This window comes from Heterocephalus glaber, unplaced genomic scaffold (genome assembly GCF_053883595.1).
Source record: "Heterocephalus glaber isolate CG9 unplaced genomic scaffold, H.glaber_assembly_v1.0 deba00000347, whole genome shotgun sequence".
In the NCBI taxonomy this organism is placed as follows: domain Eukaryota; kingdom Metazoa; phylum Chordata; class Mammalia; order Rodentia; family Bathyergidae; genus Heterocephalus; species Heterocephalus glaber.
Window position 1 is genome coordinate 52,775,272 of NW_028258143.1, and position 16,841 is coordinate 52,792,112.

The window sequence follows — 16,841 nt, forward strand, 5'->3', positions numbered from 1 at the left end:
AGCTGCTGCCTTCCTTTGAGATTAGTACATGGACTGAAGACGACGTGGTAAGCTGCTTCTGTTGATCCCTCAATGGGCCTGGGCAGGTATTTCAGACATTTGTCCATAAGTTTAAAATGCAGCTAGAGGGTTTTGGGTCATAGGGAAGTCTTAACTAGCAGAAGTTGACAAATTCCATCTTTCTGGTTTCAGTAATGATTGCAATCTCAATAGCAATGCAAGTATCTCCTCCAATCTTGTAAGAAGATCCCACCTTCCTATTAACTCTAAAAATACTCTAGAATACAATAATAAATATCAATAACAAAACAAACGCAGTGACCTAGAAAACCAAATGGACAAACGTGAAAAATAAATTGATTTTAAACTTTTCCTGAAAACCCAAGCATGGACTGAGCCATGGTGAAGAGGATCTGCTAACGGCAGTGCTGGGTTAGGGTTGCCCTGCATGGCGTGTCCTTCCCACCTTAGGCCTGCTTACAACGTGACAGTGTCACATTGGCCGTCATCCTTGGGTCTCTCCCAAGAGGAGTGGACACACTGCCCCCAGACATCCCCTTCGGCCATAGCCAGAGGAGCTCCATGTGGCTAGCAGGGTGTGGGCAGATATTTGAGTCCAAAAAGGCTTACACTCCACACTCTGGGTAGAAGCCCTGAAGAACAGTGTTCCTCCTTTGCCTGTTACATCTCCATATCTGTTTCCTAAGTGATAAAAACAGGCATGAGAATTCCCAATCAGAGACCACACCGACTTATGCCTGTCCAGGCCCAATTTACAAGCTCAAGGATATCATTAAATGAAGAAAATCAAGACGGAACCCTAGTTTAGCAGGGATAGGCCCCACTCCAGGGAACAGACTCACTACTAGAAATTCTTCAGAAGGTCTGTTTGTTTAACAACTGGGTCTGTGAGCCAGGGCATTTCCCTCTCTGCCCTTTGTACTCTTGTGATGGAAAACCTCTTTGGCTTCTACAGGGTGAGAAACCTGGCACCAATTGCCTGTTTCTTCCCATTCACTGATCCCCAGTAATTCCAACTTTCCTGCCAGCTCTGCCTACCATGGAAAGAGGGCTTAAGGTCTCCTTTATTCCCAAGCCTACACATAATGCCTTTATTCTCTGCCAAAAAGTTGGCCCACCTCCTTTGAAAAGAAATTGTTTTAAAATCACTGAGTTCTAACAGTTACTTTCAGTTCTTGCTCTGAGGTGGAGTGACTTCGAAGGTTAAGGGCTCCCCAGAAAGTCAGAGGGGCTGAGTTAGGCCTCCTGTCTATATGCCTTCACCGAACATGGAGGCCACTGTGAGCAGGAACCAAGTGAAACCCAAAGACTAAGGGTCACAGGGCCCAACTACACAGGAAGCTCCACGCTTGGACTTGTCCAGGGCCACGTGGCTCTGTCATGACCAGACAGGCCTAGAACAGAGAACTCATTCTCCCGGTCCACTGCTTTGTTTGTAGTCCCATTACTCATACAGCTCCTGAAACCACTGCCTCTGGGCAATCCAGTGACCACTGGCATGTGAGCGTAAAAATCACTGTAAGAACCCTCTTGAAAAGATTTTTAAAATATCCCCCACGGAAATCCTTCAACTGTCCACAGCCTCCAAAGGAAGAAATATCTCCAGTTTGAAAGCTTGAGTTTTAAAACTATAAACAGAAACTTTCATCTTTCCTTTGTGGCTGAGCCAGGAATTTGAGACATGTAACATACTGAAAACTGTGTTTTATGATTAAGAATGGCCACTCTGTGTCAATCCTCCAAACCATGTATGTCGTCTCTTCACAGTATTTTTGGGTTCAGCAGCTCATCAGAAAAGGCAAGTGACATAAATTACGTTCTTTTCATGGAGTTAACTTTGTCAGAGTGTGGCAGAGTCTCATTTCCTTCTGCCTTCTCCTTACCCCCCTCCCCCAGGTGACTCCTCAGTGGAGATGAGTGGCTATGCAAGCCTGTTTAAGGAGAACAACATCACGGGCAAGCGGCTGCTGCTTTTGGATGAAGAAGACTTGAAAGACATGGGCATTGTCTCCAAAGGACATATCATTCATTTTAAGGTAGGATATCCCATCAGTGTACCTTTGCTGAGTACCCACAGTGTACTCCGCTCCCCAACCTGACCCACCCTTAGTAAGGTAGATGTACAAAGGAAAAGTAATAATAATAATAATAAAAACCAGCTTCCTATCCAAAGCCACACCTTCACAAAGGCTCTGCCAACATGCTACCTAATTTCCCTTACCTCAGTTAGAGCCACTTACACTGGCTTTCCTAGAGAAATCCCATTAAATCCAAAGAACCTATTCACCTCATTCCACAGACCCCAGATACATATGAAAAATGTATTTTCAGTCCCTCAGTGTCCTGTGAACAATGGCTTGGCACTAAACCACCAGAGACCATCTCCAGGACAAAAAGCAGGACCTTGCTGTCTTTTCCTTCCTACAAAATGAGCAAGAAAATTCATGCATAAACAAAACCCCAATGGCTGGCAAAGAGTTTAATCTCAACCTCTGTGTGGGAGCAGATCCATCCTGTAGAGCTGTACTGGCTTATGTGGGCTATTGTGGGAAAAATTTATTTTCTTCAGTATAGAGAAGTCTGAGTTCCAAGTCTTTCTGAGTTCTAAGTCTTATTCTGTTTGACACAGATGCCAAATAAGATGCTCTCAACTTCTCTTCCTTCTACTGTCTTTGAAAAAGGACCAACATTCCTTAAGGAGCAGTTAGGGGAGGAGGGAGGCCAGCTGTGATACCTCAGCAAACCATAAGTGATTGGAATGCTTCTTGACTTGTTTGGGGACAACCACTGTACTTCTCCATGTTGGTGTCATTAAGACAAGCAATGTCCAGACTCACGGTTTATTTCTCAGGAAATTCATGAATACATACTAATTGCCAGACTGGGCCTGTGAAGAGTCAAAGGACCATCCTTCCCTTAAGGAACTTATATCCCAGAGAAGACTCAACACATGTGCATACAACTTCCCACGGGCCATTGGAAGAAAGGGGCAATTCATTCCTTGACTTGGGAGATGAAAAGGGAAAACCTCATGGAATGGAAGCTGGATCTTGAAGGAAGGACAGGGTTTGGAAAGGAAAGAGAATGAACAGTTAAGAGAGAAATGTAGGAAAGTAGAGAGGAACAGAACATACTGTTCCATTAGGAGGCTCTGAAGGAAGCCTGGGCAAGAAGTGGATCTCACCACAGCTAGAGCGGCAGGAAAACAGGGCCATGTCCCCCACTGTTTCCAGCTGCAGGCTGAAGGTCTGGAATTTGATCAGAGCTGAAGAGTATTAAGAATGGACCTGTTTCCACTTTGCTTCTGGAAATTTTAAAGTGAATTAGAGAGACGAGGCTGGAGTTTGAAAAAATAGGAAGTTATAAGAGTGACAAGGCCAGGCTCATATTGCAAGAATGCAACAGCGGGCAAGGAGGGTGCAGGTTAGAGAGGAGGTCGAGAGAAAGTTTGCAGGTTGCAAGCCAGGCACAGTGACACGGACATGCGCTGCCCGGGGGTGAGCCTTGTATGTGAAGCTCAGTGAAGGAAGCCAGATGCGGAAAGCACATTTGCTTTCCATTTATATGAAATGTCCAGAGTAGGTGAATCCATGGAGACAGAAGAGAACAGAGAATAGCTGCTTAATGCATACAGAGTCCCTTTTGGGGGTGACAGAAATATTTGGGGATGTGTTTTAGTGGGAATAGTTGCATGACACCATTGAAAGTCCTAAATGCCACTGGGATGCAGTGTTAAAGTGGTTACTTCTATGTTATGTGAATTTCACCCCATTTAAAAATAATAGTAATAAAAAGGATGACATCTCTGATCAAGACCAGTCCCACCCTGTGGGACTGTCTGGCTCTGATGAACAGTGTACCTTCAGAAAGATCAAAGGAGCCCGGGCAGCAGAGAGAGAAGAGGAAGAGAGGAGTACGTGACCAGGAGGTGGGAGATGAGAGAATGGCAGGATGGAGGTCGGGGGAGAAAAAGCTGTAAGATAGAAACTGACCCAAAAGTTCCCATTCGGCAAAGAAGCCAGGAAACACCCACTGAGAAAGGCCACGTGGGAAGCAGCATTTGGGCTGCCCCTGTGGGTTTGGGTGGTGTTGGGTCCTGTGAACCACAAGGTCTGCTCTGAGCTCCAGAGGAAGGGGGTGGCCAGAAGCTCCAGGGGCAAAGACTGCCACAAGCTCCTGCTGAGTCTGCCTTTGCGCATGCGCACAGAGGGGTCCCTGTCGGGAATGTGGCCTGCCGCCTCACTGCCGCAGCCAGGCTGCTGGTTAAACTCGGGAACATGGCTATTTCTGACGAGCTCCTGAGGGAGGGAAAGATGCAGGGAAAAGATCATAGAGACTTGCTCCAGAAAGCCCTGCATATATTCTTGGACAATTAGGATGAATAAAGCTTCCAGCTAGGCCTTGAGGATGGGACCCCACATACACCTCCAGTCAAGAGAAGCCCTCCTGGGCCAGGGATTTAGCTCAGTGGTCCCGCCACCTGCCTCGAAAGCGCAAGGTCCTGAGTTCGATCCCCGGTGCCAAAAGAAAGAGAAGCCCTCCTGATACTTGTCAGAAGTATGTCCTGCCTGGGCACGTCCTTAACCCTCTACTACATTGTTGTGCACCTTCTCAAAGAGTCTCAACCTAACAGTAGGTGATAAAACTGGAAAACAGAGCAGCAAATCCACCATCCTTTCCTATGTGGTTGTCTCTCCCACTAAGCCTGACTGTAGCTCCCTTTTCCCCTGAGCCTACAAGCACTTATGTGGAGGAGTCAAGTGGAAGGAGGAAGACCGAACATCCAATAAGTGATCATTACATTGTCAAGTGTCAATAGTTTCATTTGGCATTTAGGAAAATGCATCTAATTTTTCCCAAATTGGCACTTTTTGTTCTCTACATGATAGTTCACAGGAAAGCTGAATAATATCTGATGAGTATCAAAAAACTCATAATTTAAATTGTCCTCCACTCCTGTAAGATGGCGTGTGTTTCATTGGGAGTGTTGGACGTCACCTAACACCTACAACATACTAACTCCTTCAGTGAGACTCAGCCTTTCTGAAAGTCTCTGGTACCCTTTCCCTACAGTTGGTGGGTTTTTCCTGGTTAGAGTGACAACTGCATTCTGTACACTAGATTCTAGAACACTAGTAACTAGAACATTAACTTGTCACTCCTGTACTCTGCTGGTGTTTGAAGAATGTGTTGTTTAGTCTGATGTTAAATATCTTCCTGTTCCTTTAAACAGTTACAAACTACCTACATGATTTTAGACAATCAGGTATATGCTCAATGGATAATGGATATTAACATCCCCAGTATATTTTATGAACTGTGTAAATAAAGAATGCTTTTATATATGCCCAGTAATTTTAATCTTCTCTTGCTAGTACTGAATCGTTAATAATATGATTTTTTTTTACAGTCAGCCATTGAGAAACTAACCCATGATTACCTAAACTTGTTTCACTTCCCGCCTCTTATTAAGGTAAAGTTTTTTCCTTTCTGAAAGTATGCTACTTTTATTGACATGCACACCTGCCACATCCACACCTAGATTTGCCAGTGTCGGAAACTTGTTTGAAGTGGAATTTAATCATATCTAGCCAATAAAAGTCCCTTTGAAGAGCAGGATGTGTCCAAATTGAACAGTCTTGTTCCCCACATGTTGAAATATTAACACATTCATGATAAGAACAACACATCTCACTTCAGTGGCTAGGAGATGTAAATGCCTGCAGTGTAGGTGAGGCCCTCTGGCCTTCCACCTGGCTCCAGACACCTTCCTCTGACATGTAAGTCCCTGAAGGAATCTGCACATGAGAGCTCTGGGCTGTCACCTGCACTGGGGAGTGGGAGGTCTGTTGTTTGAATGACATATTAGTATTCAGTAGTCCCCCCTTATCTGTGGAGGATACATTCCAGCACCCCCATGGGTGCTGAAGCTGAGGTTAGTGCCAAACTCTAGATGTAGTCTTTTCCCTATACATACATACCTATAACAAAGTTTAATTTGTAAACTAGGCACAATTAAGAGATTAATAACAACCAACAGTAAAATAGAACAATTATAATAAGAGTTTTAAAACTCATGAATTATTTCTGGAATTTTCCATTTAATATTTACAAACCCCAACTGACTGCCAAGTAACTGAAATCATGAAAAGCAAAAGGGACTAATGTATTTAACATATTATTCTGAATATAATCTCAAAGTATATGGCATAAAATCAGCATATACTTGCAATTAATACACAGACCTCTAGGGCATAGGGGGTGTGGCTTGGTGGTAGAAGGCTTGCCTAGCATCTGTGAGGCCTAGTTTGATACCTAGCATTAGCCAAACCAAACCAAACAAAATCCTCTACTCATGAAGTATGAGCATGGTTTTTCATTTGCAAGGCTTTTCCTCTATCCATGTGTGCTCTAAGAGCTGCAGAATTCCTCTTTGGGAATAGCTCATTGCTCTCTTGGGTGTTCTGAAACTCTCAAGTTGAAATATTGAAGTGCATCTCCAGGTGTGAAGTGCTTTTCTAGGATAAAACTGCATGATGTAAGATGCATCATGAAAAACATAGAACAGTGACAGCCTGAAGTATATGAGACAAATCACTCAGCAAAATTCTCAAAGGCCTAATTCATCATTTTTCTTGCTTTAAGTAATTGTAACTTGTAGCTTCATCCAAAATAACCAATAGCCAAACAATAGATTTTAAAAGAAATCATCTGATTTACATGAGAAGTCAAAGTAAAAGCACCATCTAGAATAGTGCTTGGTTTTCTGTTTTAGGACTCCGGAGGTGAACCTGAAGAAAATGAGGAAAAAATTGTGAACCTTGAACTTGTTTTTGGTTATCACTTGAAACCAGGAACTGGCCCACAGGTAAACACATTTCAGATACTTTGGGTAGTTTTTAGTGTAATTTTCTCTTTAGTTCTCCTGTGACTCCATGGTTTTGTACACCACCCTCAATCACCTAGTTAAGTGATTCTGAGTAAACTAATAGACTTTGTTAAGCAGAATTTAGTTGACAGACTGCCAGCTGGCCTGTAACCCAATGTGGGAATCTTATTTTCTTGGTTAGTGGAGAGGCCACTCAGGCCCTCGAGGAAACTCATGGGGAAGGAGGCCGTGGACACCAGCTTCCTGTTTCCTGTTTCTGAAGGGCTTCAGTCTTAGGATACTAAGAATAAAACAGCACTGCGAATGGAACTCCAGTCCATATGGAGGCTCAATTTACCAGCTCCAAGTAGGGTGGCAGGGCATTTGACCACCAGTCATTCACTCAAGCTTTCACTTTTTGTCATTTTTAGAGTCTAGAAAAAGCTATTTGAATAGATGGCATGTGAATGGGAATTTTAACAGGTTTGTGTTAGTTTAGATTACTATAAATAGTTAATAATAACGATAACTTCTAATTGACTGCTTGTTCTGTACCAGGCATATAGTAGCGAAGTGTAAATGCTAATTTCCAAATGTGAAAACCAAGGCTCTGAGAGGTTAAATGACTCTCTGGCCCCAGATCCATGGCCCTTAACTACTGTATTACTCGTGCTTTTCCCCTGAGGAGCATCTACCCCTGTAGATGGTTACTGTGCTGGGCCTGAGGCCAACTCAGCTGGCCCACTGGCCACTGGTGGAGAGAAGCATACTTGATCCATTCCTGGGAACCAGTGCTTGGGAAAGGCCGGAATTTGCTGTGGGTTAGAGTTTCACCTGGGGTTTAAAAGATACCCTTTCTAGACACCTGACAGGGAGGGCCTGACCTGCACTGCCGCAGGTGTGTTGATGCTTCTATTGAACCACAGTGCTTGGTTGAAAGAAAGCAGCTCTGAATCCAGACTTCCTGTGTATGCACCCTTCCATCTTCCCTCTATGGATGGCTCTCTGTCCATTCATTCAGTTGTTAGATGCAGAAAGGGGGCTGCAGAGTAAGTTCCTTTCGCTTCAGCATCATCGAAGAGCCTTCTAAAGCTGAGATTCTTTAGCTGTGGGCACCCCAAATCCAACCAACGATAGGCAGATTGCACATTCCTGTTTGCCTTCTTTGGTATCCTCAATTTCTTAGGTTATGAGTTCTCTTTATTTAAACTTGTTTATGGCCCATAAATGGTAAAGAGAGAAAAATTTCTTTGAGGCTTGTCAAGAGAGGTTTCAAACGGGAAAATATTTTCAGTTATTGAAGAAATGACTTGTTAATGTGGAAAGCTGAAAAGTATAATCTCTTTAGTAAAAAAAGCAAAAGCTATCAATGATATTTGAGACAAAATACAGGGGTGTGTTTTTTTACTATAATCATGTAAACTTTATGAATCCTCCACAAGCTCAAAGCTGCCACAACTTTTGATATTCTGCTGTCTCATCCTGAGTGATAATTTCATCCATTCATTCAGCATAGCTTTACTGAGGACCTGCTGTGTGCCTGGCTCTATGCTACCTGCTCAGGATTCAAAGTCAAAAAGTACAGACCTGTCTTGCAAGAAACCCAGAGCTTATTGGGAGAAATAAACAGTGAACTGTTACAGTGCAAAGTGATGCGTTTTTACCATGCCGTACACATTGTTCTAGGGCACATACTAGATGCACATCTGTAGCTGGGAAGGAGGTGAGGGAGGGTCTTGGAGTCTCTTAGAAGGGATGCTTAAACTCAAATATAAAATTCATTAATCTGGGCTGGGTAGGAAGAGGACTTTGAAGGCAAAAGAAACAGTATGTATGAGAACTGAGACCTAGGGAGCCAGGCAAAGCCAGGAGCACCTCTTAGGCTGATTTCCTGGGACCGCACAACTGGAGCATCCTCCTTCTGGGAAAACTTACTGACCGCAGGATAGTAGCATGTTGATCGTTAAGACTGGAGAGAGAGAGAGGGAGGCTGGTGACCAGAAAAGGGATTATGTGTTAAGCTAAGGAGTTTGAAAGCTTTTGAGCCGAGAGTAGATAGGATTAGACTTTTTTTTTAAAGATCTATTAGAAGCACAGAGGAGGGAGGAACTGAGGGTACAGCAGTGCTGCAGAGTTTACTTTTGGTAGCTCTGTGGGGCCCAGGACGCATGAAGGTGACACTGATGAGACCTAATCAGGGGCCAGAATGGTGCTGCAGATTTTTAGTATGGGCAAAGTCTTTTATCCTCCCCAATCCATGACTAGGACAGGCCTTACAGGAGAAAGCTGGAGCTTTGGGAAGTTCTCCACAAATCTCAGTCTGCAGATCAGAGATCCTTGCTTGATCTTACCTTTCCTTTCACTAGTAAAATGAGAGGTGTGTTCTAATGGGAACCGCTGGGAATAAAGTATGACAGAGACTTTATCACGAAGACAGTACCTACATTTTCTCTTTGCCTTTGATAGAGACCACCAGTTAATGCCCCTTAAAATTGGTATGCTTAGCCAGGCATGGTGACACACACCTGTGATCCTAGGACTCGGTATCTGAGGCAGGAGGATCACAAGTTTGAGCCTAGCCTCAGCAACTTAGCAAGACTCTGTCTCAAAAGAAAAAATTAAAAAAGGGCTGGGGGTGTAGCTCAATGTGAGTGCAGAGGCCTTGATTCAATCCCCAATACCACCCCAAAGTGGGGGCGGGGGGGTAAATGCCATTTCAGTAACCTTAAACCTACCCAAAATAAACAATAAAAATATGACTTCATACACAAATAGACAAATATATACAGAGGAAAAAGCCCTTCATGTAAGATCTGTCCAACCTTTTGTTCTAAGAATTCTGATTAAATTATTTTTCTTAACTTCATTTTACAACTAGATGGTTTGTGGCACAAAATGAGGCTGATCTGCAGAACCTTGGAAGATCTGCATTTGAGAGCTCATGCCTTCTGTAAGAAGGGCCACTACAGTGACACCTTGTCCAAGAGCTCAGTCTGTACAGCTGTACCCCTGCAGAAAGCCAGGACCTGACCATACTCCAGCTCATACATGCTACAAGCATTCTCTCATGAATGGAATGTCTTTTTCATTTCTCTTTTTAAAACAACCTGGAAGGGCAAAAAAAAAAATCTTGACTGAACCACAAGCTTCAGTGGCAATTCAATTAATAAATGATGGGCTAGGGGTGTAGCTAGGTGGCAGAGCCCTTGCCTAGCATATGTGAGGCCCTGGGTTCCAGTTGCAAAACCACCAAGAAATAATTAGTTAATTAATTAATGAGAATGAATTTTACCCACTTATTTGATTGCTCTATTTCTAAGAAGTTCATTATTCATTTAAATAATACTGTATGCCGAGGCAGCCTAGAAGTTATGACAAAGTGGCAGAAATTGGGTCTTTCTCCATGTCTCCAATGTGAGGGCCAGAAAATGCCTACAATAATTATTATTACCTCATACTTCTGGCCAAAGACACTGCAAGCACTTTGCAAACTTTTTTTCATGTCGTTGTTACAGCTCAACATAATGGGGAACATTACACCTCAATTAACTTCCTCATGAGGATATCAGGCATCGAGGTAATGTTCTTGCCCCAGAGTTCCCCCCAGTCAGGGGCAGATCCAGTCCACAGGCTTAACCACCTCTCTCTGCAAAGTACCGTCATCCCCCAAAGTAGGTACATTGGTAATCAATTTATTTTGGGAAGTTAGTACTACATTACCACAATGTTTGTTTTCTGTGGAAACTCTCTTGTGTTTTATATTCTAAAGGCTTTACTTGACACAAAAGGGAAGCAGCTTCCAAAATCTCAAGCAGCTTCACACACTCCCCAGGTGGCAACCACCCTTTTTATTGAGATATTCAGCTGCATAGAGTTTATTATTATATCTCTTATCAGCTCACCAGTCAGGAATATTGATTCTCAAATTGCCAGAGGATAAACTATCAATTCACCTAGGAGTTTTCTCACCAAGATCTTTTTGAGACTTTGTGTCATAAAAATTTAAAAGCAGAGCCAAGAAGGAACTACTGTATTTGGGAGTCATCCATTGTTCATTAGTGATGAACCGTCACTTTGTCTCCTGAATCCTTATTCCCCTCCCTTCTGATGCAACATAGGAAGCCTGGCTGAAGCCAGGTGCCTGTGGATCTGAACTAATCACCAGCCCTAGGTAGGAGAACTGGGTTAGAGGAGGAATAAGGGAAACAACACCCTGTGTCTCCCAACACCCCTGGTCGCTGGACCTTTTAATAGGGTTCCACTTCGAGTCTTGGGCTACCCCTTCCAAATGGCTCTCACTTCTAATTTCCCTTGGAGAGGTGTTTTAATGGCTCAGGAGAACCAAGAAAAGAAAATGAGAGGAACATTTTAAAGAAATGGAAACAGACTGACAAACCCTCTCAGAGCAGAAGTGGTCTCTGGGGACTTTCCCTCCTGCTCTTCTCCCTGTCCAGCCTGGTCATTGTTAGCACCTGGCCACATCTCCCACCTACCGAAGGCAGGAAGAAATTCTGTCAGTAGTTCTACTTCTCTGGTCTTCTCACATCATAGGTTAAAAATGCTGCTTTTTACAAATGCTCCGCATTTGTATTGTGCTTTCAGATCTCTATTAGATTGCTTGTGAAATGTTGCATTTAATAAACGTAATTGAATCTCCAGGCCCTTTCTTAGAGCACTATAAATATCAAGAACTGTCAAGTAGCGCTTTTTTTCCTATTGTGTAATTTTTGTAAATGGATAGATAAACATGAGTAAAATAACAGGGCACAAAGAAAAAGATTTTTGTAAGAAGTATAAAGCCCACACCTTTTGTAAATTTCAAAACAGCTAAAAGCAGAGCTTTTCTTTGATGTGAGTTACATTCATTTAAAAATCAGTGTAAGGAAGTTCATTTCTCATGATCAGCTATAGGGGGTATGTGTACACAAACATGTGTTTGTGTGCCTAAGTCTATAAGCTTGCAATGGTAGGGTTATATAAAAAAAAGAAGTTTTAGGGAGGAGGAAACAGAGAGGTATCAATCAGGTATAAAGTTTTGGCTCTACAACATGAATAAGTCCTAGAGATCCACTCTACAGCCCAGAGCCTATAATAAACAATACTGTGTTATATTCTTAAGATTTTGCTAAGAAGGCAGATCTTATGTTAAGTGCTGTTATCACAAAAATAACAATAAGAGACCAGGAAGAAGTTTTGGAGGTGATAGAAATTTTAATGCCCTAGGTTGAGATGATAGCTTCACAATATATTACTCATTGTTCACATTAAGTACTTCCAGCTTTTTGTACGTCAATCCTACCTCCATAAAGTGGTCTTTTTTTAGCAAGAGAAACACAAGTTTTATTTGACAGTAACAAAGCAAATGCACACTGGAATTTTACAATTGCATAACTTTGCTGCTGACTTCTAAACACAGAGTGTGGTGATATACTCCATCCAGTGGGTTGGACAGCCGCCTATAGTGCTAGAGCAGAACTGGGCGAGGTGCTCAGTACTTGCTTGCTGATGGATTAACACCCATGTGGACATGCATGCATATCAGGGAATGTCCAAAAACTAGAGAAACTCTCCAGAAACTAGGTTTCAGGTGTTTTCAGATTTCTGTGGAGTACATAGTCTCACCATAGCTGATTTCAAGTTACCAATCTGATGTCACTGAACTTAAAGGAAGAAAGCTGTGAGCAATGAATGGGCTTGTGAATGCTAGTTCCAGCAGACTATTGGATTACTCTTTGTCTTCTTAAAAAAATTATGAAATCATTCAAAAATAGCAAATAGCAGCATACCACACGTGAGAAAACAGAGGCTTCAATAAGTTAGAAACACATTATTACTGGTTTCCAGCTATACTGAGAGAATTAGCTCAAAGAAAGCTCTGGTCTCCTAATGAGCCTGTTGGCTTAAGTCAGCTTGTGTCACCATTTTCTCATATTTATCATGTTATGTGAATCCCAAAAGTAGGATTCAAGTTTGTGCAAAGTAAAAATAGGCTTATGAAGACAGAGAAACAAATTTTAAATCTGTGGCTATCCTTTAAAAACTATTGAAGGGCCGGGGATGTAGCTCGGTGGTGCTGCATCTGCCTGGCAAGCCCAAGGCCCTGAGTTCAATCCCCAGTAGTGGAAAAACAAAAACAAAAAACTGAAAACTATGGAATCCATCCTAGTTGGTAACTCCGTGATGAGAGGTGCAGGTGTGGATAGCAATAGAGGAGATTTTTGCTTTTAGAATGGGTTTTCCAAAGCCTCTGAGAATCACTGTAAGTTCTGCAGAGTGATGACCTCAGCACTATCAATGACTTATGTTTTCTCAACCAAAAATTAGGTCTTGAGAATAACCAACTATAAAAGGTACAGATTATTTGAAGTAAAATTAAAAGCACTGTGTTGGAAAACCAAGGACTGATGACAGCCATATCAATCCTGGACATCTGGATTTGGACTAAGAATAGCTCAACTGGTAAACAGTGCCTACTACCTAGGTCAGTACTTCTTCTGAAAACATACTTCTTGGAGTCACCTTTAGAGACATGGAGGCAGGAGAAGAACTTTGCAGGTAGAAAAGCTTTTTGGAAGGTCCTGGATAAAAGTTTATTTGCAGTAAATTTCCCAGTCTGAAAGTATTTATTAATCACCACTTAGGTAAGCCAGATCACCTTCTCTGTGGGTTAAGAAACCCTTGAGAGTAGTCTTAATTATTCAAAAATCAGTAGCAAGGCTTACTGTTCTTTTTTTACAAGATGAAAACCTAGTACCTTCCAATTTAAAATACATTAAAAAAAAATCCTTTCCAAACATGTCAACTAACATCTGAACCATTTTAGATAGTCAAGTATGTAATGCATCATATGAAAGTGTGTCTCACTTGATTTGTCTCACTTTATTCTAACATCATCCCTAAGGTCCCTTTCTCATACATAACTCCAATAACAACCCCCCCCAAAAGGCAATGTAACAACCTTATCTCCACTGGTGTCTACTTGGCACCAATCTGCCCTGACCTTAGACACAAGCCATTGTTAAGGATATAACGCATTTACATATTTTGCAATAAAACATCAGTTATTTGCATTACTGTGTCAAGTTTTATTTGATTCTTTCACCTAAAAATGACTCATTTTCCTTTCTTGTATTTTAAAAACCAACTACTCTAAGCTTGTTTGAGAATAATCAAAAATTGCCCATTTAGCTAGAAGTCATTTTCTTTTCAAAAGGCAAATGTTATTTAATCTTTCAGCTGTTCATTGTGCCATCATAAATACTTTCTTTTCAGCACAGTTGTGGGGACTGAAATGAGCCCACTAATTGCCTCCCATTTCGACTGACATGTGGTGGTTTAGTGGAAAGAGAACACAGCAGGGAGAAGGAAATAGGAGGCTGAGAAAATGAGAGCTAATTATTTTCACTGCCTCATGTCAGGCTCTGTGTCAGCCTTGTTTTTACAAACTGGAAGGTTTAGCACTAAATAAAACAAACTGGCGTCATGTTTTTATATACTGGCAGTGTCATGGAAGCAGCTGCACATCTCAAAGACAATATAATGCCTGCGTTCGCATGGACACCATCTGACAGACACTGTGAGCCACAGCTAATGAGGATATCACAGTGGTGCCAAAGTGAAAGGTGCTGAATTATGTATGATTCTTCATCAGTGCAGCAATAGTCCTGTACATCATTATGAGACATTGTTTTGCTGAAGAGATTAAAACATTCTTAGTTCCAGACCCTGCAACCTATACGCGCTGAAAGAGGTTATTAATGGAATTTTTAGGGAGAGTTTCTTGTGGATTTCTTTTGGGTTGAAAAACAAATCTCACGGGACAAAGACGTAGTGGGTCATGACACTGTGTAGATGAAGAAGAGAAGCAAATTAACCATACTTGTGTTATCTTCCTTTTAAAGGCAGCATAATAAAATATAGTGTAGCAGGATTATGCTTAATGATAAATAACCCAGGTGCCATCATGGGATGCTCCACTCTCCTGCCTTGAACACAGCGGGCTTCGGCAGCTGAGCTGGATAATAGAAATGCATGTGAAGGAGCCTTCGAGGCCTAAGTCGTCAACATCTCACTATTCAATAACAGCATGACCAATATTTTTGCGTATTTTTATTTTATCTGCCATTACTTCTTACATTTCCCAGCAGTCATTTGCTTGCTATTACTGTTACCTTTCTTTCCCTCCTCTTGTATCTTAAAAAGTTGAGTCTGACTACTCTCTTCTATATTTTGAAATACTTCCTCCATCATGGCTTTTTTTGCTGGACCTTCTTGGGCGATTTTGGTTTTTCTGCATTCTTGGGAGAAGAGGAGAGGGTGGGGATTTTGAAAACCAATGTCTCTTAAGATTAGACTCTCTGTACCAGAATATGAACTCCAGTCCCAGGAGGCTGAATGACCTTGTCACATATTTCCCCAGTTTTCTGAGCCTCAGTGTCCTCATCTGTAAAACAGGGCCAGTGCTCTGTAGAGCTGGTAAGACTGAGGATTAAGTAACACAGAAAAATCTCAAAAACATTATACCAGGCATAAACAAATGCGTACTGTGAAATGTAATCTGTCGTGATAGAAATCAGAATAATGGTGCCTCTGCCTGTGGAAGAAGCTTGGCTGGGAAAGGGTAGGAGGGAACTTGCTGGGGTACTGGAAATAGCTTGCTTGTTTTGTTGGTTACACAGCATATAAATTTATCAAAAATGTAGTGAGCTGCACACTTTAAAATCTGTATTTTATTGTATGTAAATTATACCTCAATAAGAAAGTACATTAAAAATGTTTAAGTATCTGTAACCTTCAGGTAAAAATTATCTAGAAAAGCCTGGATGCCTAATTTTGGAATCTGTTTCCTTCTGGAGTATCTTGAATGACCATAGACTTAGATTTTATAGAAGGTTTATCTACAGTGTTGATAGTTCCAATTACATTTTGTAGAGTAAAAAAACATATATAGGGAGAGTTGTCTCTGAGTTGCCCAGAACTTTAAAGTTGAATATTTTGTGGTACTTCCAGTCATTTTTTTCTATTTGGAAAATTTACCTCTATCTTGATTATTTCTTTATATTCTCTTCTCTTTTCCTTCCTTCCTTTCTCTTTTTCAGGAGGGAGAAGGGATGTCCATTGTATTAGTCAGTTTTGTGTAACTGTGATAAAACACCTGAGAAAATCAACTAAGAGGAAGAAAGCTTTATTTTGTTTCATGGATTCAGAGGTTTCAGTTCATAGTCAGCTGGTTCCATTGCTGTGGGCCTGAGGTGAGGCACAACATCATGGTGGTAGGAGTCTGTGGAGGAGGAGGCTGCTCACCTTGTGGAGGCTAGGAAGCAGAGACAGACAAATAGACAAGAAGGTACTGGAGACAAAGTCCCCAAGGGCATTCCCCCAAGGACCCACTCCCTTCAACTAGGTCTTATCTCCTATAATTTCTATCACCTTCCGTGTGGTCCGTTCAGCTATGAAGATTAGAGCTCTCATGATCCAGTCACTTCCTAAAAGCCCTGCCTAGGAACACTTCTGCATTGGGGATCAAGTAATACATGAGCTTCTGGGGGATATTTCAGATCCAAGCTATGTTTGATTGGCATCAATTTAGAACTCCAAGGAATTTTTTTTTTTTTTTTTTTTTTTTTGGAACTGGGGATCGAACTCGGGTCTTTGCGCTTGCGCAGCAGGCAGCGAAACCACTGAGCTAAATCCCCGGCCCCTTAGAACTCCAAAGAATTTTAAATGGCTCACAAAATATGTAATAGTGATTCTCACAAAGAAATAATTTAATTTAGCATTAACTGAGTATTGTTTAGGATTTATTTTCACAGGGTAAGAGGTTCTGTTTTACTTGGCCAGTAGTCTTAATTCAGAAAATTTTTGACATAACTAGCAATCTTGAAGCATTTCACTGGGAATGCTTTCTTGTCCTCCATTAACCATACACTTTCTCCTAAAATTATCCAGGTAT

At 41.7% G+C, this 16,841-nt stretch overlaps 1 protein-coding gene across 4 annotated transcripts in view; it reads left to right on the forward strand.

Annotated features, from left to right (window-relative positions):
* Positions 1–16,841, forward strand: part of Map3k20 (mitogen-activated protein kinase kinase kinase 20) — a 172,510-nt gene that overhangs the window by 136,759 nt on the left and 18,910 nt on the right. For all 4 annotated transcript variants that reach the window (XM_021238651.2, XM_004857688.3, XM_004857686.4 and 1 more), the window contains exons 12-16: positions 3–47; positions 1,789–1,819; positions 1,918–2,057; positions 5,432–5,494; positions 6,797–6,889. In XM_021238651.2, coding sequence (XP_021094310.1) covers positions 3–47; positions 1,789–1,819; positions 1,918–2,057; positions 5,432–5,494; positions 6,797–6,889 — 372 coding nt within the window. The remainder of the gene's footprint in view (positions 1–2; positions 48–1,788; positions 1,820–1,917; positions 2,058–5,431; positions 5,495–6,796; positions 6,890–16,841) is intronic.